Source organism: Pan paniscus, chromosome 14 (assembly GCF_029289425.2).
Source record: "Pan paniscus chromosome 14, NHGRI_mPanPan1-v2.0_pri, whole genome shotgun sequence".
Classification (NCBI taxonomy): Eukaryota; Metazoa; Chordata; class Mammalia; order Primates; family Hominidae; genus Pan; species Pan paniscus.
Window position 1 is genome coordinate 19,115,395 of NC_073263.2, and position 26,046 is coordinate 19,141,440.

General features: G+C 39.0%; 1 protein-coding gene across 1 annotated transcript in view; it reads right to left on the reverse strand.

Annotated features, from left to right (window-relative positions):
• Positions 1 to 26,046, reverse strand: part of TPTE2 (transmembrane phosphoinositide 3-phosphatase and tensin homolog 2) — an 89,253-nt gene that overhangs the window by 51,817 nt on the left and 11,390 nt on the right. The window contains exons 4-9 of the mRNA XM_055097122.2: positions 22,563 to 22,616; positions 20,140 to 20,193; positions 18,849 to 18,902; positions 18,254 to 18,307; positions 7,897 to 7,956; positions 979 to 1,029 (exon numbers count right to left, since the gene is read on the reverse strand). Of these exons, the coding sequence (XP_054953097.2) occupies positions 979 to 1,029; positions 7,897 to 7,956; positions 18,254 to 18,307; positions 18,849 to 18,902; positions 20,140 to 20,193; positions 22,563 to 22,616 (327 nt within the window). The remainder of the gene's footprint in view (positions 1 to 978; positions 1,030 to 7,896; positions 7,957 to 18,253; positions 18,308 to 18,848; positions 18,903 to 20,139; positions 20,194 to 22,562; positions 22,617 to 26,046) is intronic.

A 26,046-nucleotide genomic window follows, 5' to 3' on the forward strand; every position in this document is an offset into this window, starting at 1 on the left:
ATTCCATATTTATGGGTGCTTCTAGCATAGTGATGGGCACATGAGTCTTGAACTCTAAAGTACCTCCTGCCACTTGCTGTTACATATTCCAAATACATTCTCCATAAATTGATTAGACTATTTGCCTAATCCACGAAGATGAATTAGCCTTTGAAGTACTTTTTTAAAAACTTGCAGCTCAAATTCAAATATTATTAATTCAAAAGGAAACAATTATATTGCATAAATCTATATCATAGTATGAAATCGTACTCTTATGTAGAGAAGAGTCTAAGTAAATTGTTTCCAGAATTAAAGAGTAATTCCAGATGTATAAGGTACTTAATAAAACACTTTACTAATAATTATAGAATTTTAACATTTGATTTTCATTAATGTTACTTTTGCAGATGGAAGAAAAACAATATTAATATGTTACTATTAATCTTAGGCAAAAGCCATTTATTTGCAATTCTTAATGTCCAGCTTAAACCAAAATTCCATGATAAATTACATTACATTAGATGGGGCACATGGCTACTTAGCAACTGATGGACAGTGGAAATGCTCTTTTGTTATTTTATTTCAGTGTTTCTCATTGAAGTATTAAGTCTCATATATATGTATGTATAGATGCATATGAGACTCATATTTTTTTTCTTTTTTTTTTTACATGGAGTCTTGCTGTGTCACCAAGGCTGCAGTGCAATGGTGCAATTTCAGCTCACTGCAACCTATGCCTCCTCGGTCCAAGCGATTCTTCTGCCTCAGCCTCCTGAGTAGCTGGGATTACAGGCACCTGCCATTATGCTTGGCTAATTTTTGTATTTTTAGTAGAGATGGGGTTTCACCATGTTAGCCAGGCTGGTCTTGAACTCCTGACTTCATGTGATCTGCCCGCCTCAGCCCCCCAGAGTGCTGGGATTACAGGCATGAGCCACTGCACCCAGCCAAGTCTCAGATATATTTAATACATGGTGTTTTCTATGTCTCACATACCCAAATGCAAAGGATGATACAATTGAATGCACAATTTTCTTAATCTTGCTGCTGCAAAAAGAAGTAAAAATAAAATTAACCAGATTTCTTCTTATATTGTAAATTTAACCAAAAAACAAAGGCCTTTATAAATATAATTTTAAAAGAAAATTATTCAGAAGTTGTATAACAAAATGCTTTTTACTAATAGCTAAAATTTTATTCTTCCTGCTCCATGAGTATTTTACTTGTTTACTATGCTATCCAGAAGACAGTAAACTTTGGATGTTTAGTAACATTTCCATTGCATGCAAAGCCCCAACCCCAACTTTATGGCAATACTAAACTTAAACTTGTGGTCATCAACTCAAGGAGTATAGCATGAAGACAGAAAAGGTTGGTAGAAGAGAACTGTATTTTAATGCCAGCCTGGGCAAATCATCAAACTTTGGCCAGATCTCAGTTTCCACTGCAATAAAATAAGGTGTTTCAGGAATGAGCATAGGGAGAGTAAATGATGCTCTTGTCATCTCCTCAAACTAGACACCTAGTGAACAGATACACATGAGCAAGAGTCGCATATGAGGTTGCAAATGAACTTCAGAGGTAAGACATTTTAGTAAGATATACTTCAAAGGACAAACACCCGAAAGACTGGGCTCCTTCCATTAATCAAAGGAAGGAGAACCTGTTTGATAGAGCCTCCAATAATGCCTCATTTTACCTTATGGCTGGAGACAAGGTAGCTGATGAGGAACAATTTTTTTTGTCCTACTGAAGCCTCCTGTGTTGGAGGCTCTTCAGGAGGAGAAGCCTCCAACACAGGAGACTTCAGTAGGAGAAGTCTTCAGGAAGTTTCTGTCATACTGAAGCCTCCAACACAGGACTCAAATTCCACCCCGAGAGCCATTAATCCTAAGACAATGCTCACAGCCTGTGCCTAAGACTGGAGAACAAAGAGGGCAGATACTGAGCAGAACTGGGGCACTGACAATTGGCCTTTGACATGAACACACATTTCTCAAAAGAAGACATGCATGTGGCCAACAAGCATACGAAGAAAAGCTCAATATCACAGATTAGAGAAATGCAAATCAAAACCACAATGAGATACCATTTCACACCAGTCAGAATGGCTATTACTAAAAAGTCAAAAAATAACAGATGCAGGCAAGGTTACAGAGAAAAGGGAACACTTATACATTGTTGGTGGGAGTGTAAATTAGTTCAACCACTGTAAAAAGCAGTATAGCAATACCTTGAAGAGCTAAAAGCAGAACTATTTGACTGAGCAATCCCATTACTGAGTAGATACCCAGAGGAATATAAATCATTCTACTATAAAGATACATGCGTATGAATGTTCACTGCAGCACTATTTACAATAGCAAAGACATGGAATCAACCTAGGTACCCATCAATGACAGACTGGATAAAGAAAATGTGGTACATATATACCATGGAATACTATGCAGCCATAAAAAAAGAATGAGATCATGTATTTTGTGGGAACATGGATGGATCTGGAGGCTCTTATCCTTAGCAAACTAGTGCAGAAACAGAAAACCAAATACTGAATGTTCTCACCTATCAGTGGTAGCTAAATCATAAGGACTGATGAACACAAAGAAGGAAATAGACACTGGGGTCTACTTAAGTGGGGAGGGTAGGAGGAGAGAGAGGAGCAGAAAAGATAACTATTTGAGTACTGAGTTTAATACCTGGATGATGAAATAATATGTTAAAAAAAAAAACCTCCCTGACACAAGTTTACCTACATAACAAACCCCACGTGTACCTCCAAACCTAAAATAAAAGTTAAAAAAAACAAAATTGGCCTTTGATGAATGATGTTAGGTTAACCTGAGATAAAGGAAATCCCCAATCCGTCTAATCTTCCCCTCTCCACCTGGACCCACCACCTCCGCCCAGGCTTGGAGAGTTAAGGCTGATGTAGATGGAGGATCAATTGGCCAAAAGAGGTGAATTCTCTCCTCAAGTTGCCATGCCCTTACTACAAGAACCTCTGATCCCACACAGTCTATTGGATCTCCAGGTATCAAGGAAATGTCATAAATCTGAACTCACTTGACAATGTCACCATACAGAACCAAGTCTGACAGATTACGAAGGCATGAAGAAGTGGCTTGGGTGGCTTTAGCCCCTTAATCTGTTTCAGTGTTCCCTGAAACTATACCAAGTAAATACACAATTGAGACTTTTTTGGTTAAAAAAAGTGTACTATGTAAATGCAGCGTCAAGCAGTTATGTGCAGAGTTTGCAGGGAAATAACTATGACTCAGTAAATCCATATCCAGGAAAAGTACTGTTCACACTCGGGAGCAACAGACAGACACTCCAACATGAAGCAACACGAAGCATAGCCTCCATGTACCTTTCCTAAAAACAATTACTCAAAGTGCTTGAGTCAGCTGAGCAATGAATCAAAATGAAGAACACAGAAATAAGGAAGATGACTTACAGAGAAAAGATGGTAAATAATATAAACTCAAAATTAGGTAAGTCTAAATAATAATTGTTAATGTAGCATAAAAATGTAGCAGGTGAACAAAAGCAATGGCAACAAAAGCCAAAATTGACAAACAGGATCTAATTAAACTAAAGAGCTTCTGCACAGCAAAAGAAACTACCATCAGAGTGAACAGGCAACCTAGAGAATGGGAGAAAATTTTTGCAATCTACTCATCTGACAAAGGGCTAATATCCAGAATCTACAAAGAACTCAAACAAATTTACAAGAAAAAAACAAACAACCCCATCAAAAAGTGGGCGAAGGATATGAACAGACACTTCTCAAAAGAAGACATTTATGCAGCCAACAGACACATGAAAAATTGCTCACCATCACTGGCCATCAGAGAAATGCAAATCAAAACCACAATGACATACCATCTCACACCAGTTAGAATGGCGATAATTAAAAAGTCAAGAAACAACAGGTGCTGGAGAGGATGTGGAGAAATTGAACACTTTTACACTGTTGGTGGGACTGTAAACAAGTTCAACCATTGTGGAAGACAGTGTGGTGATTCCTCAAGGATCTAAAACTAGAAATACCATTTGACCCAGCCATCCCATTACTGGGTATATACCCAAAGGATTATAAATCATGCTGCTATAAAGACACATGCACATGTATGTTTATTGCGGCACTATTCACAATAGCAAAGACTTGGAACCAAGCCAAATGTCCAACAATGATAGACTGGATTAAGAAAATGTGGCACATATACACCATGGAATACTATGCAGCCATAAAAAAGGATGAGTTCATGTCCTTTGTAGGGACATGGATGAAGCTGGAAACCATCATTCTCGCAAACTATCGCAAGGTCAGAAAACCAAACACTGCATGTTCTCACTCACAGGTGGGAATTGAACAATGAGAACCCTTGGACACAGGAAGGGGAACATCACACACCGGGCCCTGTCATGGGGTGGGGGGATTGGGGAGGGATAGCATTAGGAGATACACCTAATGTAAATGACGAATTAATGGGTACAGCACACCAACATGGCACATGCATAAATATGTAACAAACCTGCACAATGTGCACATGTACCCTAAAACTTAAAGTATAATAATAAAAAAATGTAGCAGGTGAAAATGTAAATAAATGATTCTAAAAGTAAAGATAAATAATATAAAATCATGAATAATAGTATTGATTTGAATTTTTAGGCATTCTTACACTAGGATTCAAGGTGTGGAAGAAGACAGAAGTAAAGGCAGGTTGCATTTCTTATCTTTCACAGGTACATCTCGATAGTGATGGAAAAAATGGTATAATTATGTTTTCTAAGCATTTAAATATAAACATTGATAGACTAGAAATGGGCTTCTGACTTGCATATCAATAAAAAATGCAAGGGATAAAAACAAATCAATTAATAGCAAAATATAGACAAATTTACAAAGAAAATATCAAAGTATTTTTAATAAAGAAAAAGATGATAAATAAAACAAAACATACCAGAAATCATAAATACAAACATTTTACTCTCATACTGCATATTGAGAAATACTCTCAGATAACTTTGAAATTAAAGGCATTACATGCTATACACGAGAGACAAAAACTAAATTTAAATGACAATTCAAAAATAAAGAGACAGAGGCCAGGCGCGGTGGCTCACGCCTGTAATCCCAGCACTTTGGGTGGCCAAGGTGGGCGGATCATGAAGTCAAGAGATCGAGACCATCCTGGCCAACATGGTGAAACTCCATCTCTACTAAAAATACAAAACATTAGCTCGGCGTGGTGGTGCGTGACTGTAGTCCCAGCTACTCAGGAGGCTGAGGCAGGAGAATCGCTTGAACCTGGGAGGCGGAGGTTGCAGTGAGCTGAGTGGTGTCACTGCACTCCAGCCTGGTGACAGAGCGAGACTCCGGCTCAAAAAAAAAAAAAGAGATAGAAAAAGATATGAGATACTAAACCTTAAAACACTAAAAGTTCCAATATTAATATCAAAGTTGAATTAAAAGCACAAATATTAACTATGAACATGACTCATTTTTTATCAATAGAAGGTGGAAGCTACATGACACTAACAAGACCATGTTTAATGAAATGGGATTTGTATTGAAGGCAGGTGCTATCTCTCCCACTGGACACATTTTTCTCTGGTACAGACTCTGGGGGTAGGGAGGTGGCCATGATGTAAAGCACGAAAAACACTGTAGTGACTCTGGTCTTCCTGCTCACTCTAGATCACTAAAACAGGGTAAGGACAATATAGGGGGATGACATTTTCATGCTGAGAAAACTATGAGTCACTTAGGAGAAAAGTAAATTTCTACACTTTATACCTTAAGACAAAGTAAATTCAGGGCAGATATTTTATTTAAATGAAGAAAATAAATTCAAAACAGAAATTTTGGTGAATATATTTAAAATCTTGGGGTAAGAAGGACTTTCTGAGAATAACATTAAAGGCAAAATCACAAAGAAAGGAACAGATACATTTGATTACATGAGGATTAAATGCTTTTATATAGTGAAAAGCAAGACAACCTGGGAGAAATTGCTTATATTACATAAAATAGAAAAAGGATCAATAGATTTAACTTTTCAGTCCAAAGACAGAAAAGGATAAATGAAGGTGTGTCAAAGAATGTGCATTAGAACAAATATATTTACTAATATCAGAGAAATCAATGATGGCTAGTGTTAAGTGTGGGGGGGAGAAATGTACACTTTGCATCTTGATGTTAAAGCACATATCAATATCAATAGCGTCACAATCATTCCCTTTGACACAGAATTTCCACTTCTGAGAATTTATAACAAGCAAATAACCAACAATATAGAGATTTAGCCTCAAATATATTCATTTTTGTAACAGTTAAAAACTTGTAAAAAACTTAATTGTTCAGCAATATCTGACTATTAAATGAATTATAGCTCATCTACACCATGAAATATTACACAACTGTTGCAAATAATGTTGTAAGTGCACATGAATATATATTAACAAAAAAATATAGTCATGATGTCATTAATAAGGTTATTTACAAAAGAATAAGTATGGTCTCATATCTGTAAACAAAAAAGTATATGCCTAAAGAATTTAGAAGTGCATGCATCAAAGTTTAAGAATGACTATATGTGGTTAGATTTGTTGATTGTATTTTCTGATTTTCCTTTAATGAACTCTTACGTTATTTTCAGTTTTTAGAATAAAACCTATTTATAGAACTACAGAGTTTTCAAAGTATTTTTGCATGTTATTTTCGTTTTATTACTAATTTTTTAAAATACAATATCCAGTACATAGATTGCATTATAGCCAGTTTACATTTGAATAATCTGAAAGTTAAAGAGGGTTAGTGACTTGCTGAGTATCAGGTGAATGAATATATGAAGTCAAAGCCAAGCACTGATTCCAGCTTTTACTATAAATCCAATATCATCCCCCTGGTATGAAACACCAGCATTTCTCACAGGGACTACTGCAAATTCCTCCTATATCTATGTAATGAGACTTTGTAATTTAAAAATAAAATAAAATGAAAACCTGCTTTATTTTGTTTGGAGTGGGGAAAGAAGGAAATGCTTGCCTTGCTTAATCTGTCTAATTTTGTTTCGGCCCTGGGCAGCTCCATTACAGAAAATGTATAGCTAATTTGCAGACACACAGTTTGATTCAGTGGCAAATTCAGGGTAATTTGAAAAACTATTTGTATTTGCCCTCTTTGTTTCCAATCTTTGTTTAGACACCAACAGCTTACAACCATGGTGAGTTAACTTCCTCTATGGCAGTACTTCCTCTCCAGCATTGACACAAGCTGGTGAATGGTTATACAACTGGGCAAGAAAGAAGCAGAAGAAAAATCTCCTGAATATGTCTGCAGTTCAGACACAAGCCAGTTTAAGAATGTACTGTTTCATTACAGTGAGTACATGATAAAATGCCTTCAGGTCAGTGCAACAGGAAGTACTCTAGTGAGATGAGAAACAAATAAGAATAAAATCCCAATGAGCATAAAGAGGTCTTTAGTCAGCAAAACATGTTTGCTTTTGCTATCAATACTATTTGCTCATAGGCAAAATCTACAAAATTGGGAATCACACCATATCCAGTAAAAATGAGAAACGTTCACTATTGATGAGTTAAGTAGCATTCTGCATTCCTGTTTTTTAAAAAAAACTTTTAATGGAATTAATTTCCTCTAAGAATACTTTTTACATTTTCAAGCTAGAAGAACATTTATTTCTGAATGGATGGAATTTTTTTTTCAAAATAATACTTGTCTAAGAATTCAACTGGAGTAAATACGGTGTACCCTCCCACCCATACATTTTGATATCTTTCCATAGTTTCCCTTTTTCCTTCTTGCCTTAGCGGAAGCCCTGTTTCACTAAAGGTAAGAGATCCATCAATGGCTCCCTCCTTTCAAACTTCAAACTGACTTACTCATATGAAGCAACATTTTCAGCATCTTCAACTTCAAACTTGGAAAGTCGTTCTAACATACTTTAGCCACCAAAAAAAAATGCAAAAATATATCATTAGATATTTGCTACACAAAATAGTGATGAAAAATATATTTGAATAACAAGAATCCCATGAATCTAAAGGATATAGTAAACATGACTTAGCTCACTGGAAGACCTAATATTTAAGAAAGAAAATTACAATCATTAACCAGAAACTCTTTCCTCATGGATACTCCCAACACTGAATTTTGCATATTTTTATCTTCTTTTCTCTCTCTGTCCCTTTCTATATATATGTATATAAAGATATATAAAAGAATATGTATACAGATATATAATATACAAATAATATAGGTATAGACATATCTCAAAGACATTGTGGGTTTCATTCCAGACCACTGCAATAAAGCAAAAACTGCATTAAGCAACTCACACAAATGTTTTGGTTCCCCTGTGCATATAAAAGTTATGTTTACCCTACACTGTAGCCTGTTAAGTTTGCAATGGCATTATGTTCAAAAAACTTAGGTACATACTTTAATTAAAAACTACTTTATTGGTTAAAAAATGCTAATGATCACCTAAGCCTTTAGCAAGTCACAGTCTTTTTGCTGGTAGAGGGCATTGCCTCCATGTTCATGGCTGCTGACTGATCAGAGTGGTGGTTGCCAATGGTTGGAGTGGCTGAGGCAATTTCTTAAAATAGGACAATGAAGTTTGCTGTGGCAAATGACTCTTCCTTTCACAAGTGAGGATTAAGTGGTGAAGCCATCAGGTCCTGGACTTTGTTGAAAGCCTTTTTATTACTGATTCAATCTCATTACTTGTTTTTGGTTTGTTCAGGTTTTCTATTTCTTCTTGGTTAGTCTTGGTAGGTCGTATGGGTCAAGGATTTTGTCCACTTCCTCTAGGTTTTCAAATTTATTGTAGAGTTGCTCATAATAGTCTCTAATAATTCTTTTTATTTCTGTCATATCTGTTATGAGGTCTCTTTTTTTGTTTCTGATTTTACTTATTTGGGTCTTCCCTTTTTCTTAATTAGTCTAGCTAATGGTTTGTTGATATTTTTTAAACCTGCTTTTTGTTGTTAACCTTTTGTAATTTTTGCCTCAAATCTGTTTATTTCTGTTTGGTCTTCATTATTTATTTCCTTTTAACAATTTGGGGTTTGGTTTGTTCTTACTATTCTAGTTTCTTGAGGTAGAATTGTTCAGTGGTTTATTTGAAAGTTTTCTAGATTTTTTGATCCAGGCATTTATTGCTAAAAACATACTTCTTTTTTTTTTATACTTTAAGTTCTAGGGTACATGTGCACAATGTGCAGGTTTGTTACATATGTATACATGTGCCGTGTTGGTGTGCTGCGCCCATTAACTCGTCATTTACATTAGGTATATCTTCTAATGCTATCCCTCCCCCCTCCCCCTACCCAATCAGGCCCCGGTGTGTGATATCCCCCTTCCTGTGTCCAAGTGTTCTCATTGTTCTATTCCCACCTATGAGTGAGAACATGCGATGTTTGGTGTTTTGTCCTTGCGATAGTTTGCTGAAAAAATGATGAGTTCATGTCCTTTGTAGGGACATGGATGAAGCTAAAAACATACTTCTCAATAACTGCTTTTGCTGTGTCTCCTGTTTTGGCATATTGTGTTTCTAGTTACATTTGTTTCAAGGAATTCTTAAATTTCATTGTTAATTTCTTTCTTCACTCATTGTAACTCAAGGGCATGTTGTTTAATTTCCATATGTCTGTATAGTTTTGAATGTTCCTCTTGTTATGAATGTCTAGTTTTATTCCACTGTGGTAAGATAAGATACCTGATAGAATTTCAATTTTTAAAAATTTGTTGAGACTTGTTTTGTAACCTAACATATGGTCTATCTTGGATAATGTTTCATGTGCTGATGAAAAGAATGTGTATTCTGCAGCTGTTAGGTGAGATGTTCTGTATATGTTTGTTATTTATGTCCATTTGGTCTATGGTGGAGTTTAAGTCTGATGTTTCTTTGTTGATTTTCTGTCTAGATGATTTGCCCAATGCTGAGAGTGGGATATGGAAGTGCCCAACTCTTATTGTAATGGGGTCTATCTCCCTCTTTAGATCTATTAATATTCACTTTATATATCTAGGTGCTCTGGTGTTTGAGTGCATACATATTTACAATTATACACATATTACAATTATATTTCTTGCTGAATTGAACCCTTTATTATTACAAAATAATCTTGTTTGTCCATTTTTATGGTTTTTAACTTGAACTCTGTTTTGTCTGATACAAGTATAGCTATTCCTGCTCACTTTTGGCTTCCATTTGCATAGAATATCTTTTTGCGTCCCTTCATTATCAGTCTATGTGTTTCTTTACCGGTAAGATGAGTTTCTTTTAGATAAAATATAGTTAGGTCTTATTTTTTAATCCACTCAGTAAGTCTATATCCTTCATGGGGTATTTAATCTATTAACATTCAAAGTTATTATTGGTAGGTGAGGAGTTACTTCCAACATTTTATTGTTTTCTGGTTGTTTTGTATATGTTTTATTCCTTTCTTCCTGTTTACTTTTGAAGTTGGGTAGTTTTCTATAGTGATAAGGCTTCATTCCTTTCTCTTTCTCCTTTATGCATTGACTCTAACAGTAACTTTTAAAGTTTTGCATGTTTTTATGATGGTGGTTATCATCTTTTTACTTCCAGATGTAAGACTCCCTTGAGCATTTCTTGTAAGGCTGGTCTAGTGGTGATGAATTATCTTGGTTTTTGTTTATCTATGACAGATTTTATGTCTTCTTCATTTGTAAAGGATAGCTGTGCTGGGTATAATATTCTCAGCTGAAAGTTTTTTTTTTCTTTCAGAACTTCGAATATATCATCCCATTCTCTTCTAGCCTAAGGTTTCTGCTGGGAAATCAGCTGTTAGTCTAATGGGGATTCCATTATAAATGTGTTACTTTTCTCTTGCTATTTTAAAAAATCTTTGTCTTTGATTTTTCACAATTTGACTATAATGTCTGGGTTGAATGTATTTGGGGTTCTTTGATCTTCCTGGAACTAGACGTCTAGCTCTCTCTCAAGAGTTAGGAAGTTTTATGCTCTCATTTTATTAAATATGTTTTCCTCATATTTTCTCTTCACTTTTCCTTCTGGAATGCCCATAATATGAATATTTGATCAAATTAATGGTGTCCCATAAATCCTGTAGGCTTTTTTCATTCTTTTTTATCCTTTTTTGCCTGTCTGTGTTATTTCAAAAGACTTGTCTTCAAGTTCAGAAATTATTTCTGCTTGTTCTTGTCTGTAAAGCCATTGATTGTATTTTTTCATTTCATCCATTGAACTGTTTAGCTCTTAGGGCTTCTGTTTGGTTATTTTTATGATATCTGTATCTTTACTGAATTTCTCTTTCAAATCATGTTTTCCTGATTTCATTGACTTGTCTATCTGTATTACCTTATATCTCACTGAGTTTCCTTAAGATTATTCTTTTTTCTGTCATCTCTTATGTTTATGATTGGGTTCTATTACTGGATAATTATTATTTCCCTTTGTAGATGACATGTTTTCTTGCATTTTCACGGTTGCTGTGTTTCTAAATTGATTTCTATGCATCTGGTGAAAAAGTCACCTTTTCCAATTTTATGGAGTAGGTTTACTTGTATGAATTTATTTCTATGAATAGGTCTTGGATGTCATTTCATTGGGGTATACTGGCCATGGTTCTACATGGATGCAGTAAGTGTAGTCTCCATGTAGTTTATTCAGCTGTGATCTACACTAGTAACATTTGCAAGTTACTCAGTGGCCTAGGCTAAGGAAGTTTGTGGTGATGGTGGTGCAGCCTTGCCAGGGGTGGGCTCACTGGGCTGTTTCTCAGGGTAGGGGTGTGTGCAGGCATACATTGGGTCAGAAAACTTGGAGTATGGCTTTATGCGGCTGGCCATGGTGCTGTCACTCTAGCCAGGGGCATGGGGATGCAGTTGCTCAACCAGGGCATGACTGCCAGATGTGCTTTGCAGGACAGTTTCTCAGGCCCAGGACGCAGGCACACAGCTGTTTGCCTGGCCTGGAAGCATGCACTCCAGGAGTGGCCTGAAGGGCTGTTTCCCCTACCTGGTATGTGGGTACACAGCTGCTCATCTGGCCTGCAGCCAGTCTGCTGGGGGAAACTCATGGGCCAAATATATAGCTGCATAGCTGCTAAGCTGGACTGAAGATATCTTTGCCAGGGCTGGCCAAGAGGGGGTGTTTCTCAGGCCTGGGATACAGTCAAATGACTTCTCAGCTGTCCTGGATGTGTGTCTGCTGGGGGTAGTCCATAGAGCTATTCTAGCTCAGGATGTGGGCACACTGCTGCTCAGCTGGCCTGGGTGGTGCCTGCCAGGGGAAGCCCAGGGGACTGCTTCTATAAGCCAGGATGTGGACACGAGGCTGCTCAGCTGGCCTAGGGGCATGTCCTCTGGAAGTAGCCCATGGAGCTCTTTCTTAGGTCCAGGACATGGGCATTCATGGCTGATTGGCTGGTCTGGAGGTGCATCTGCTGGGAATGGATACAGGACTATTTCTCAGGCTCGTGCAAGGTTGCACAGCTGCTTAGTTGGCCTGGGAGTATTTCTGTGGGGGGTGGCCTAAAGGGCTGTTCCTCAAGCTGGGACATAGGTATGTGGCTGCTTAGTTGGCCTGACAGTCTGCTGGCCAGAGTAAGCTCCCAGGGTTCTTTCTCGGCCCTGAGACTTGGGCATACACAGCTGCCTGTCTCTCAGGTCTGAGACACAGGTGCAAGGCCCACTCGGTGGTGTGCCTGCTAGGGGCAGCCTGTGGGACTGTTTCTCAGGCCCTTATCAAAGGCAGAGGGCTCCTGGGCAGGCCAGGAGCATGTCTGTGGTGGATGGGGCCTGCAAGGCTGTTTCTCAGGTCCTGAGCATGGGCTCATAGTCACTCTGTTGACCTGGGGGTGTATCAGCTGCTCAGAGGCTTAGGGGCCTCTCCCACTTGGGAGAGGGCTTGCAGTGGTTTGGCTGTCTTAAGAGTGAGTTTACCCTGGATGGGACTGCAGATTATTCCTCTGTCTGGAAGTGTGGTGGTGGGGGTTGATTTCCCTGCTCTGCATTACTTGAGTTACAGCCAGTCCTGGGACCAACCTCCACACAGCTGGGATTGTGGCTTTAACCCACCCATGTGGGCTTGGTGTACTGAAGATAAAGCTCCAGTGCTGGAGAGGCACAGTGGCTACTGGCCCCCAGAGGAGGGCACACTCAAGAGATGACTCTGGTCTCAAGATGGTGCTGTGTTGCTGCAGCTTAAGTCTCTGGGGGTGGGAAGTCTTCACCTTGTACTCCTAGTCCAGGACATGCAGCTTTGTCAATTCTTGGCAGTACTCCAAACTGGCCTCAGGGCTTGCAAAGACTGTGAGATTCTCCTGTTGTAAAGACTTTGTGTTTGTGATGGCAGTGGGGTGACAGGGATCTTCTGCTTACCTTCACCCTGCAATGAGAAGTCCCTCCTGTCTCTGGGCCAATTCAATCCAGATGGGGCAGAAGGAGCTGCACAGGCTGAGTGCTTCCATGCTGTGGCAACTTCCAGTCACCACAGATGTGTCTGCACTCCTTTGCTGCACTCCAGGACTATGCCTTTGATACTCTAATCAAATCTTAGACGTGTATTTGTTGCCTCGGTTCTTTCTCGTAGGGGAGATGAGCACCAGGCATCTCTATTCACCCATCTTGCTTGATTTAGCATAATTCGTAAGGGCCCTAGGATTTTCGGAATAGTCAATGATTGCTGGCTTCAACTTAAAGTCACCAGCTTCATTAGCCCCTAACAAGAGAATTGACCTCTGCTTTGAAGATTTGAAAGCATGTGTTGACTTCTCCTCTCTAAATATAAAAGTCCTAGATGGCGTCTTCTTCCAATAAAAGACTATCTTGTCTACATTGAAAATCTGTTGTTTAGTTTGGCCACCTTCATCAATTATCTCAGCTAGATCTTCTGGATAACTTGCTGCTGCTTCTGCATCGGCACTTGCTGTTTGCCTTGCACTTTTATGTTATAGAGATGGCTTCTTTCCTTAAACCTCATGAACCAAGCTTTTAGCTTCAAGCTTTTCTTCTGCAGCTTCCTTACCTCTCCCAGGCTTCATTGAATCGAAGAGAGTGAGGGCCTTGTCCTGGATTAGGCTTTGGCTTAAGGGAATGCTGTGGCTGGTTTGATCATTTATCCAGACCACTAAAACATTCTCCAGATTAGCAATCAGACTGTTTTGCTTTCTCATCATTTGTATGTTCAGTGGAGCAGCAGTCTTAATTTTCTTCAAGAAGTTTTTTGGCTTTTCTGTTTTGTTTTGTTTTTGTTTTTGTTTTACATTCACAACTTGGCTGAACTGCTACAAGAAGTCTAGCCTTCCTCACAATCATTTCTAGCTTTTGGTTTAAAGTGAGAGCCATGTGACTCTTCCTTTCACTAGGACACTCAGAGACCATCATAGGCTTATTAAATGGCCTACTTTCAATATTGTTGTGTCTCAGGGAATAGGGAGGCCCAAGGAGAAGGAGAGAGATGGGGGAATGGCTAGTCAGTGGAGCAGTCGGAACAAACATGTCATTGATTAGGCTTGTCACCTTAATATGGGCATGGTTCGTGTTGCCCCAAAACAATTACAATAGTAACATCAAAGATCACTGATCACAGATCACCATAACAGATATGATAATAAAAAGTTTGGAATATTGCAAGAATTATTAAAATGTGACAGAGACACAAAGTGAGAACATGCTGTTGGAAAAATAAAACCAGGAGACTTGCTCAATGCAGGGTTGCTACAAACCTTCAGTTTATAAAAAAGTAATATCTGAGGGGCAATAAAGTAAAGCACAATAAAACAAGATATACCTGCATATACACACACATATATGTATATGTAAACTATATATGTGTATATATACGTATATATGCTAAAGGATATATACATATATGTTTACATATATACACATGCTCATATATATTAAAGGATATATATATGACTACTGATGTTATTAATTTGGGTCAGTGCTAAAGAATATATCTATACATAGATATGTATATATAGATATATGTACACACATTTAAATATGCACATATGTAGACATATGTATATAGATATGTGTATATCTATATACACAAATACATATTTATATATCTATATATACTACATATATAGCTAAAAGATATATCTGTATATATATACACACACACATATATACATGTGTGTTATATGTGTGTGTGTGTGTAGATATATCCTTTAGCACTGACTCAAATTAATAACATCAGTAGTTTTCAGTGACACCACCATTGAAAGGTGAGTTATATCAAAGATATATCAAAGTAGTGAAAGACTACTGATGTCATTTTATCCGGGCCAGTGCTAAGGATTAAAAATGTACACATCAGGTCAAGTGACTTCAGAGACATACTTTTCTGGTTGAAGTTATGTACAATTGCTCTACATTTATAAACTGGTTGAACTCTGAAAATGTATATGTCAATGATTTGGAATCTACTATTAATATATCATTTTTTCCTGGAAGAAAAGCTTATATTATGTAAAGGTGCTCTTGGGCCTTAACAAACAATCTAATGAATCACAACTTAAGTGCAGTTCTTTATTACTTCATTTGTGAGTGAATTTTACCAATCTTAATATATCCCTCTCTTCTTTCTGTCCGTATTTTGAAATCTCACCCATCATTGATGACTCTACCACTCATTACTCTTTTTAATTCAATAGCTAAAGGATTAAAAATGAACATAGCAAGACTCCACATGTTATCCTAGACTTAATTTTCTGATACAAATTAGCAATAATTATTCTACAATTTATAAGCTAGTTACCCTGAAAAATGGACATTAATCAGTTATTTATTTGAAACATGGTATTTAATTTTTCTCTGGAAATGAGGTTTTAGATGTTTGTAATGAAATTTTTCAGCCTGTGAAAAAAACTTAATGAATCAAGTTTATATACATTTCTTTACTCCTAAACCTCATCCCCAAGTTACTGTTTCTGGCAAAATTTACATAAAATCAACTTCAGTTTGTAAATACCCACCTTGCTTGCCCTTATAATTTTCTGCCTTCTCAAATACCAACAGTAACTCTTCACCAATCATGGATGTCTTTCCTGCCCCTCAGATAGGGTTAAGTAACTACAGACCCAAGGCAGGGCCTGCATACGATCTGATGGTGGGTTTACCTTTGGGGCAGTAGCCTCATGTGGTAACAGACGAAGAGACCAGGGGTCTATTAGCTTTGCTCTTTTCTGTTGAGAGCTCCTCAGCTCCCTGCCCACTGTTACCTCCTCCTTGCACCAAATAGGACTGTTGCCTCTTTTGGCTCACTCTAGTAGAGTGTCATACAATACACACATTCTCATATTTTCCTAAGGTTTCAGGGTGCTGCTAAATAAGGGTGACCAATGGAATAGGAATAAGAAGCATTCCTCTTAAGACCTATTCCTCTTTTATCCAACTAGATCGAAGAAAGAAAGGTACCTGCAGATACTACAGAAATAAGACTTTAGAAAACAGTGTCTAAAACACTCTGTATTGTTATGGATGCTCCATACAATGAACTTCCCAAATCTGAATCTCTCCTTTCTACATGTATACTTTTGTGTGTGTCTATGTGTGTATTTACATATATATGGTTACATCTAGCTTTTTATTTACTTAAACCTCAAATTTTGTGGAAGGTCCCTTCATGTGTTACTGTTGTCATTTCACTGAAGACAGTGCTGATGGAGTAAAAAGGTACATAGACATATAATGAATTTCTCTTTTTGACACTATTAGCAAATACATTTTTTGCACCAAAAGGAGTAGATTTTCCATAAATATGAAATACATACATATACAATAAGTGAGGGTATGCAAATCCTACCACATAAGCCCAGTAAGTAAAATTCAACAGTTAACAAAGACTCATTTACCAATGGTCAGTTAATCAGAGATTAATTAAATTTATATAAATTAAACCTATGTACATATTAAAAATACATTTTAGCCAGGCACAGTGGCTCATGACTGTAAACCCAGCAGTTTGGGAGGCTAAGGCGGGTGGATCACGAGGGCAGGAGTTCAAGACCAGCCTGGCCAATATAGTGAAACCCCGCCCCTACCAAAAATACAAAAAATTAGTCGGGCATGGTGGCACATGACTGCAGTCCCAGCTACTCAGGAGGCTGAGGCAGGAAAATCGCTTGAACCCGGGAGATGGAGGTTACAGGGAGCCGAGATCGCGCCACTGCACTCCAGCTTGGGCAACAGCGAGACTTCATCTCAAAAAATAATAATAATAATAGAAATACATTTTAATTTGCCCATGCGTCCAACGTCCTATAAAATAAATTCTTTTAAAAATTTATTTATTGGCTTAAAAATCAATGCTACATACAAAACTCACATGCTATTGCTTAATGAGCAACTACAGAATTCTCACCTAGATGTTCCCTTAATCAGCCACTGATTAAACACAATCCTTTTATTCCTTCTGTAAAATCTCATTCATTTTGCAAGGTTTCTTGAGCATTACACTATAATTAACTTGAATCAGGTTTTCCGTATTACTTACACCTTTATGATTTATTTCCAGGAGAGGTTTTCACATGACTGGGAAAACCCTCCACCATCTCCTTCCTTTCACTGATCATGCTAGTCTCTCCTGCCCATGAGACACAGTGAAGTACCCGCGCACCTGAGGAAAGCAGCATCCAATGAGGTGGTGGGTTTGGATTGGGTCTAGGCACCAACCTCACATGTGGACAGAGCTCTCGAGGGTGTGGGACAAGTCCACGTTCCATTAGCTCCGTTCTTTTTTTCCCAGGACTTCACTACTCCTTATTGGCTGCTATCTCATCCATGTTGCAAATAGGATTCTCTCCTTTCTTGGAACACTATGGTAGGGTCTCAAACTCAGGAAACCTGAATCCCTTAAAAAATTGCCTACTAGAAATTGAGGGTGACAAATACACTAACAGGAAGAAGCAGCTCTCCTACGAACTGACCTCCTTATACAACTCCTTCAAAAAAGGATGCAAAGTTACCAGCAAATGCTACAATGAGAAGAATTGGAAACCTTGTTAAAAAATACTCTGTATGGCCATGAAGGCTCCTGAGAGTAAATTCCACAAATGTCCATCTGTCTCTGTGTTTGGTGTTTCCATTTTGTGCATGGGTTTGTTTGTGTAAATGTGTTGACAAAAATGTGTATGGATGAAGATGGATGTATATATTTGTGTATGTGCTTGGTGTGTGTACAGCTCTATGCACTCTTATGCATACGTGTGTCTTCATGTATTTATAACTCACCTTTTACTGATAGGTGACACCCGGGCTGCTCCTTTAAATTCACTTGTGTGTGGGCTAGAGGATGATAAAAGAATACAGACAGATAGGAGACACGATTCTAAATTTACTTTTTTGGAAAATTAGCTTTTATTACTCTAGACAGAAACCAATTAATTTCTGTCAGAAATCTGAGTCCCATAAAAATACTGCTTAGTAGGAACTAAGGGTGGCAATTACACTAACAGGAAGAAGCAACTCTCCTATGACCTGCTCCTTTTTATACAACTCCACCAAAGAAGGATGCAAAGTTACTAACAAATGCTACAATGAGACGAATTGGAAACTCTGTTAAAAAAAAAAAAATCTCTATGGCCATGCAGGCTCCTGAGAGTAAATTTCACAAACCTCCATCAGTCTCCTTTCTCCTTGGTCTATGTTTCCATCATGTGCATGGATTAGTTTGTGTACGCGTGTTGAAGAGAAGTGTGGATGGATGGATGGATGGATGGATGGATGGATGGATGGATGGATATATTTGCTCATATGCCTGTGTGTGTGTATAGTTCTATGCACACTTATGCTGATGGGTGACTTTATTTAACTATTTATTACTTACCTTTCTTTCGCAGGTGCCTCCTCGGTTGTTCCTTTAAATTCGCTTGTCTGTGGACTAGCGGATGATAAGAGAATACAGTCAGAGAGGAGACATAATTCTGAATTTATATTTTGGAAAAATTACCTTTCATTACTCTAGACAGAAACCAATTAATTTCTGACTATTCATGTATACAGCACTATTGGAACCTGGAATGTCTATTTTTCTTTATTAGAAATGAGGATGTATAGGACGACAACCAAAATCTTAGGCTGGGGAAAATAGTAATGCTTCCCGATTTAAGTAAACCTCTTTATCATGACCTCAGTCCCAATGTGTGACAGATTTTCTGGTGGCAATTATTTCAAACTCAACTCCAGTTTGTAGGTAGGCAGCCTTCTTATTCCATTCAATGTCCTGCTTAAAAGGCCCTCCATTAGCTCCTTACGTTCACCCAGCATGGTGGTTTCTCATGCCCCACAAAAAGGGTCAGGTAACTAGAGGTCTGACACAGGGGCACAATCCAATAGGATGGTGATTTGAGGTTTGGAGCACCTGCCTCCATGGTGGCAGAGTTCTGGAGGGTGGAGAACACCTCCAAGGCTCTTAGCTCTGTTGCTTTCTGCTGAAGGCTGCACAGTTCCCCAAGTACTCCTACTTCCTCCTCACTCCAAACAGGATTCTCTCTTCCCTCGGCCTACTCTGGTATGTCTGGTACACAGAAAATCTGCTTTTCCAAAGCATTTGCCTGCTACTTACTAAGGGCGACAAGACAGTAACAGATGGAAGCCTCTCTCTATAGTCAGTTTCTTTTTTTCTAAACAATGTTAAAATGTGGAAGTTATCTATACACGATACAGTGAGATGATAAAGAACCTGTGTCAAAGAAACACTGTATTATCGTGAACACATCTAAGAGTGAATCCCACTAATCTCGGTCTCTTTCTCTGTCACTGTTTTGTGTGTGTGTGTACATCTTTTGTTTTTTCTTTTTTTTCTTTTTTGCAACAAAGTTTCGCTCCTGCTGCCCAGGGTGGAATGCAGCGGCATGTTCTCAGCTCACTGCAAACTCCACTTCCCAAGGTTCAATCGATTCTCCTGCCTCACCCTCCTGAGGAGCTGGGATTAGAGGCGCCTGCCACCACACCTGGCTAGTTCTTGTAGTTTTAGTAGAGACAGGGTTTCACGATGTTTGCCAGCCTGGTCTCGAACACCTGATCTCAGGGCATCTGCCTGCTTCAGCCTCCCAAAGTGCTCAGATTACAGGTGTGAACCATTGCACCTGGCCATGTGTACATCTTTTATAATTCACCTGTCACTGGGGGCTCTCTCAATGATGACTCCCGCCAGGGCATTCGGATCAGGACTAAAGGACAAATATGGGCAGAGTCAGACACAATGCGTAATTCTAATGTTTTGCAATAAATAGCTACAGTTAGTCTATGTGTCATTCCCTAGTTACACTTTAATTATTCACATGTACATATATCACTAAATTGACCTGGGATGGCATTTGTCTTTTTATTAGAAATGAGGTTTCTTATGCCAACAGTGAGCATTTTAGGCTGTGAACATAGTGATGCATCCAGATTAAGTAAGGGTATCTACACCTCAATGTGTAACAGCATTGTTGGAGAGCATTTAATTCTAGTTCAAATTTACTTTCTAAGTCCCGCTTCGTATAATCCCATCTGAGTTCCTCATTCTCTATCACCTCCAATCACCTCCTCACTTTTCACCCATCCTAGTTGTCTTTCCTGCCCAAAAGTTGCGGCCAAGTAGCTGGAGGCCTCAAGCAAGGGCTCCATCCCATGTGAGGGTGGGTATGGGCAAAGGCAGTCAGCCTCACATAAAGGCAGAGCTCTGGAGGGGATGAAATAATTCCAGGGTAATTAGCTCTGTTCTTTGTTTTGGCTGGGATTTTTCTGATCTTTGTCCACTCCTATCTCCTTCTCGCTGCAAGCAGGATTCACTTCTCCCTTGGTCCACACTACTAGCACAGTCTCATTCTCACTGAATGGTAATGTGACAAACACTAACATAAAAAGCCTCCCTCTGTGAGTTCCTCCCCATTTTCCTACCTCCATCCAAAAAACAAAAGAACATTGCATACAAAGCTCATTCTGAGAGGACTCTAGAAATAGTTTCAAGGGAACTCCTTGTTCCCATGGATGCTTGTCACACTCAATAGCCCAACTCTCTCATGTGCATGAATGCATGTATGTATGTGTTTGTATATGCATAGATACATGTATAACTGTTTTCCTTGATATCACATGGTGCATTGACCAGCCTACTAGAAGATACTCTCAATTCATACACAGGGCAGTGCCAAAGAACTTAACATGTACATAGTAAGACAACATGTAACTTCCTAGACTTAAGGTTTTCAGTTCAAAATAATTCCAATTGCTTTTGTTTTGTTGTTGTTGTTGTTGTTGTTTGTTGCTGTTATTTGTTTTTTGAGACAGAGTCTCACTCTGTCACCCAAGCTGGAGTGCAGTGGCATGATCTCAGCTCACTGCAACCTCTGCCTCCCAGGTTCAAGCAATTCTCCTGCCTCAGCCTCCCAAGTAGCAGGGACTACAGGTGCCCGCCACCACACCCAGCTAATTTTGTATTTTTAGTAGAGATGGGGTTTCACCATGTTGGCCAGGCTGGCCTTGAACTACTGATCTCGTTATCCACCTGCCCTGGCCTCCCAAAGTGCTGGGACTACAGGCCTGAGCCACCGCACCTGACCTTCCAACTACTTTTCAACCTGTAAATTGCCTTACCCTTACAGAAGTCATGTGTGTATTTGGTTCTTTGGAATCTGCCATGCCATTTACCCTACACATCATACTTTATATGATTGCAACACATACTTTACACCTATCTAAGACTCACTGACTCAAGAGTTCACCAAAACTCTCTACCACTGGAGCTGGCCAATGCACGACAGCCTTTTGTGGGTGAATTTCTTTTAAATTCAACTCTACTGTGTAGGCATTCCTCCTCCTAATCCCATCTATGGCCCACTTCCTGGATCTCTCCATCACGTCTTTCCTTTCACCCATCGCTAGTCTTTCCTGTCCATGGGACACAGGCAAGTAGCTGTGGGTCTAAGGAAGGTCTGCATCCAATGAGGTGCTGTGCTTGTGTTTGTGTTTTAGCACCAACCTCATATGTTGACAGAGCTCTGAAGTGTGAGGGACAAGTCCATGTTCCATTAGCTCTGTTCTTTTCTGCCCAGGGCTTCCCTGCTCCTTGTCAGCTGCTATCTCCTCCATATTGCAAATAGGATTTTCTCCTCCCTTCTGTCAATCTGGTAGGCTCTCAAACTCAGGAAATCTGAGTCCTTTAAGAAGCTGCTTACTAGGAACTAAGGGTGACAAATACACTAACAGGAAGCAGCAGCTCTCCTGTGACCTGCTCCTTTTCCTATGACTCCATTAGAAAAGGATGCAATGTTACCAACAAAGGCTACATTGAAAAGAATTGGAAACCCTGTTAAAAACCACTCTCTATGGCCATGCAGGCTTCTCAGAATAAACTCCACAAATGTCCATCCATCTGTCTCCTTGTTGTATGTTTCCACTGTGTGCATGGGTTAGTGGATGTGTTTGAGAGAAGTGTGTATGGATGGATGCATGGATGCATGAATGGATATATTTGTTTATGTGCCTGTGTGTGTGAATACTTCTATGCTCAGTTATAATTGGATAAATAAAGACACACGTATGCATAACTCACCTTTCATTCATACGTGCCTCTGGGTTCACTCCTGATAATTCATTTGTGGGTGGACTAGAGGATGACAAAAGAATACAGTCAGACAGGAGACACAATTCAAAATTTACTTTTCTCGTAAAACTAGCTTTCATTACTCTGCACATAAACCAGTTAAGTTCTGACTATTCATGTGTATGGCACTATTTGGTCTGAAATGTCATTTTTTTATTAGAAAGGAGGCAACCAACAAGATGGCAACCAACATCTTAGGCTGGGGAAAATAGTAATACTTTCAGATTTAAATAAACCTCTTTATTATGACCTCAGTCCCAATGCGTGACAGCCTTTGTGGTGGCAGTTATTTCAAACTAAACTTTTGTGTGGAGGTAGTCAGCCCTCTTATTCCACTAAATGTGCTGCCTTGAAAGCCCTCCATTACTTCTTCACTTGATTGTCTCTCTTGGTCCACAAGTAGGGTAAAGTAACTGGAGGTCTGAGTCAAGGACACAATCCAATATGATGGTATTTGGGGTTTGGAGTACCACCCTGTATTGTGGCAGAGTTCTGCAGGGACAAAAACATTTCTAGGGTTGTTAGCTTTTTTCTCTTCTCCTGAAGTCTTCACTACTCTCTGTCCCTGCTGTCCTTTCCTGTTTCCAAAGAGGATTCTCTGCTGTCCTCAGCCATTATAGTAAGGTCTCACATATGGGCAGTCTGAAAATTACTTTTTATTTTTACTCAGAGTATCAAACAGACTAGTAAGAAAAATCATTCTTCTTTTTATGTGGTCATCTTTTATTTAAATTCATTCAAGACATAAAGTCACCTTCATATCCTATAGTGAGATCACGTAGACACATGTGTGAAAGTGTTTTGTTTTTCCATTAATGCCCTTGAATGGGAACTTCCCTAATCTCAACCTTTATATTTCTCTGCAGTACCTGTGGGTGCATGCCTTGATTTAATACGAATGCATATAGGTATATATAAATGGTATATAATTGTTTCCTCCCTTGTTCATATATCCTTATATCTATATTGATTTATTTCTTTTTTTTTTTTTTTTTTTGAGATGGAGTCTCGCTCTGTTGCCCAGGCTGGAGTGCAGTGGCGTGATCTCAGCTCACTGCAAGCTCTGCCTCCCGGGTTCACGCCATTCTCCTGCCTCAGCCTCCTGAGTACCTGGGACTACAGGCGCCCGCCACCACGCCCGGCTAATTTTTTGTATTTTTAGTAGAGATGGGGTTTCACCGTGTTAGCCAGGATGGGCTCGATCTCCCGATCTCGTGATCCACCCGCCTCGGCCTCCCAAAGTGCTGGGATTACAGGCATGAGCCACCACACCCGGCCTCTATATTGATTTATTTCTGTCTCACAGTTCACTGATAGCTCCACTCCAGGGTACTGATTTGAATTTAGACTTGGCAGCGCTACAGAATTTAAATATATATATGTATCGTCCAACACCAATATGACATCCTAGACTTCACTTTCTGGTTTGAATTACTCACAAGCGATGTTTAGTTCTTTACAATTGAATGAAGCACAAACTAAGCATTTGGTGGTTTACTTTATTTCAAATGCAGCTGCAGTTTCTATGTACAAATCCCCTTGACCTCATCTCATTTCCTGACACTAAAATCCCTTCATCAGTGCCTTCTTTTCACCATCATAGGTGTCTTCTCTGCTCTCACACAGGGTCAAGAAACTGCCCCATACAATGTGATGATGGGTGTGGGCTTGTAGTGTTAGCCTCACGTGGTGGTAGAGCTCTGGGTGTGAGGAACCCTGCCAGGGCCATTAGCTCTGTTTGTTTTTCCCTAAGGGCTCCACTGCTCCCTGTCCACTGCTACTCGCTTGTTGCTCTGCATAGGGTTTTCTTCCCTTGGTCCACTCTAGTATGTCTCATACACAGGAAATCTGACTTTCCTAAGTATGTGCCTGCTACTAAGGGTGACAAGACAATAACAAGAAGTTTCCCTTTTTTGCCCTGTTCCTTTTTTATCCAATTTAATCAAAAAGTTGGATAAGAGACCTGCAGGGCCTATAGTGAGGAGATTTATAAATGGTGTAAAAGACATTCTGTATGGCCATGGATGATCCTGAGAGTAAAGCACATAATCTTCATCTTTCTTTCTGTTGTTTCTCTCTCTCTTTTCTCTTTCTCTCCCTTTCTCTCTCTCTCTGTGTTTGTGTGTCTAGATAGACAGAAGTAGTATATCTGCTTATACATTTCTTTACATATTTGTGTACATATATTTTATAATTCACATTTCATTGGTGGTTCTATCACAGGTCATTGATGTCAATTCTGTATGCAGGCTAAAGGAATATAAAAGTAGATAGTTGGACACACATATAATTCTAAACTTACTTTTTGGATCAAACAGCTACAGTTACTCTATAATGTACTATCTGGTTGATATTTAAATATTCATGTGTATATCACTAATTCGAACTAGGTGTATCCTTTTTTTTAGGCGGATTCTCACTCTTACCGAGGCTGGAGTGCAGTGGTGCGATCTTGGCTCACTGCAACCTCCACCTCCCAGGTTCAAGCAATTCTCCTTCCTCAGCCTCCTGAGTAGATGGGATTACAGGCATGCACCACCACACCTGGCTAATTTTTGTATTTTTAGTAGAGACAGGGTTTTGACATGTTGGTCAGGCTGGTCTCAAATTCCTGGCCTCAAGTGATCTAGCTGTCTTGGCCTCCCAAAGTGCTGGGATTACAGATATGAGTCACCATGCCTGGTCAGTGGCATTTATTTCTAATGTAACTGCAGTCTGTAAGGAAACATGCCTCTTACCCCATCTAAATTCTTGATTCCTAAGTCCTTCTGTCACTTCTTTACTTTCACCCATCATGGCTGTCTTTCCTGCCCAGAAGATATGACCGTGTAGCTGTAGCCCTGAGTCAGGAACTCCCTACAAAATGATTGTGGGTTTGGGTTTGGTTTGGGGCACCAGCCTCACATGGTGGTAGAACTCTAGAGGGTGAGGAACCCATTAAGGTTTCATGAACTCTGTTCTTTTTGCTGAGTGCTTCACTCCTCCCTGTTACCTGTTACCTCCTCATTGCTCCAAATAGGATTCTCTCTCCCTTTGGCCCACTCTAGTAGTAGGAGAGTCTCATAAATGGAAAACCTCAGAGGTTCCTAAGGGATTGGATACTACTAACTTAGAGTGACAAATATACTAAGAGGAAGAAGCATCCCTTTCATGACTTCATCCTCTTTTATCCAATTTGGTCTGAAAAAAAAAATAGAAGGTTATCTATAGATCCTACAGTGAGAAGATTTAGACATAGTGTCAAAGATACTCTGTATTTCCAAGGATATGCCTGACGGTGAATTTTACAAATATCAACTTCTCTTTCTCTTTCATTGTTTTATATTTCTGTGTGTGTATGTGTATGCATGCGTGTATGTTATGTGAATATATGTATATATATACTTACGTGTATATAAATCTTTGTTTTTAACTCACATTTCATGGGTGGCTC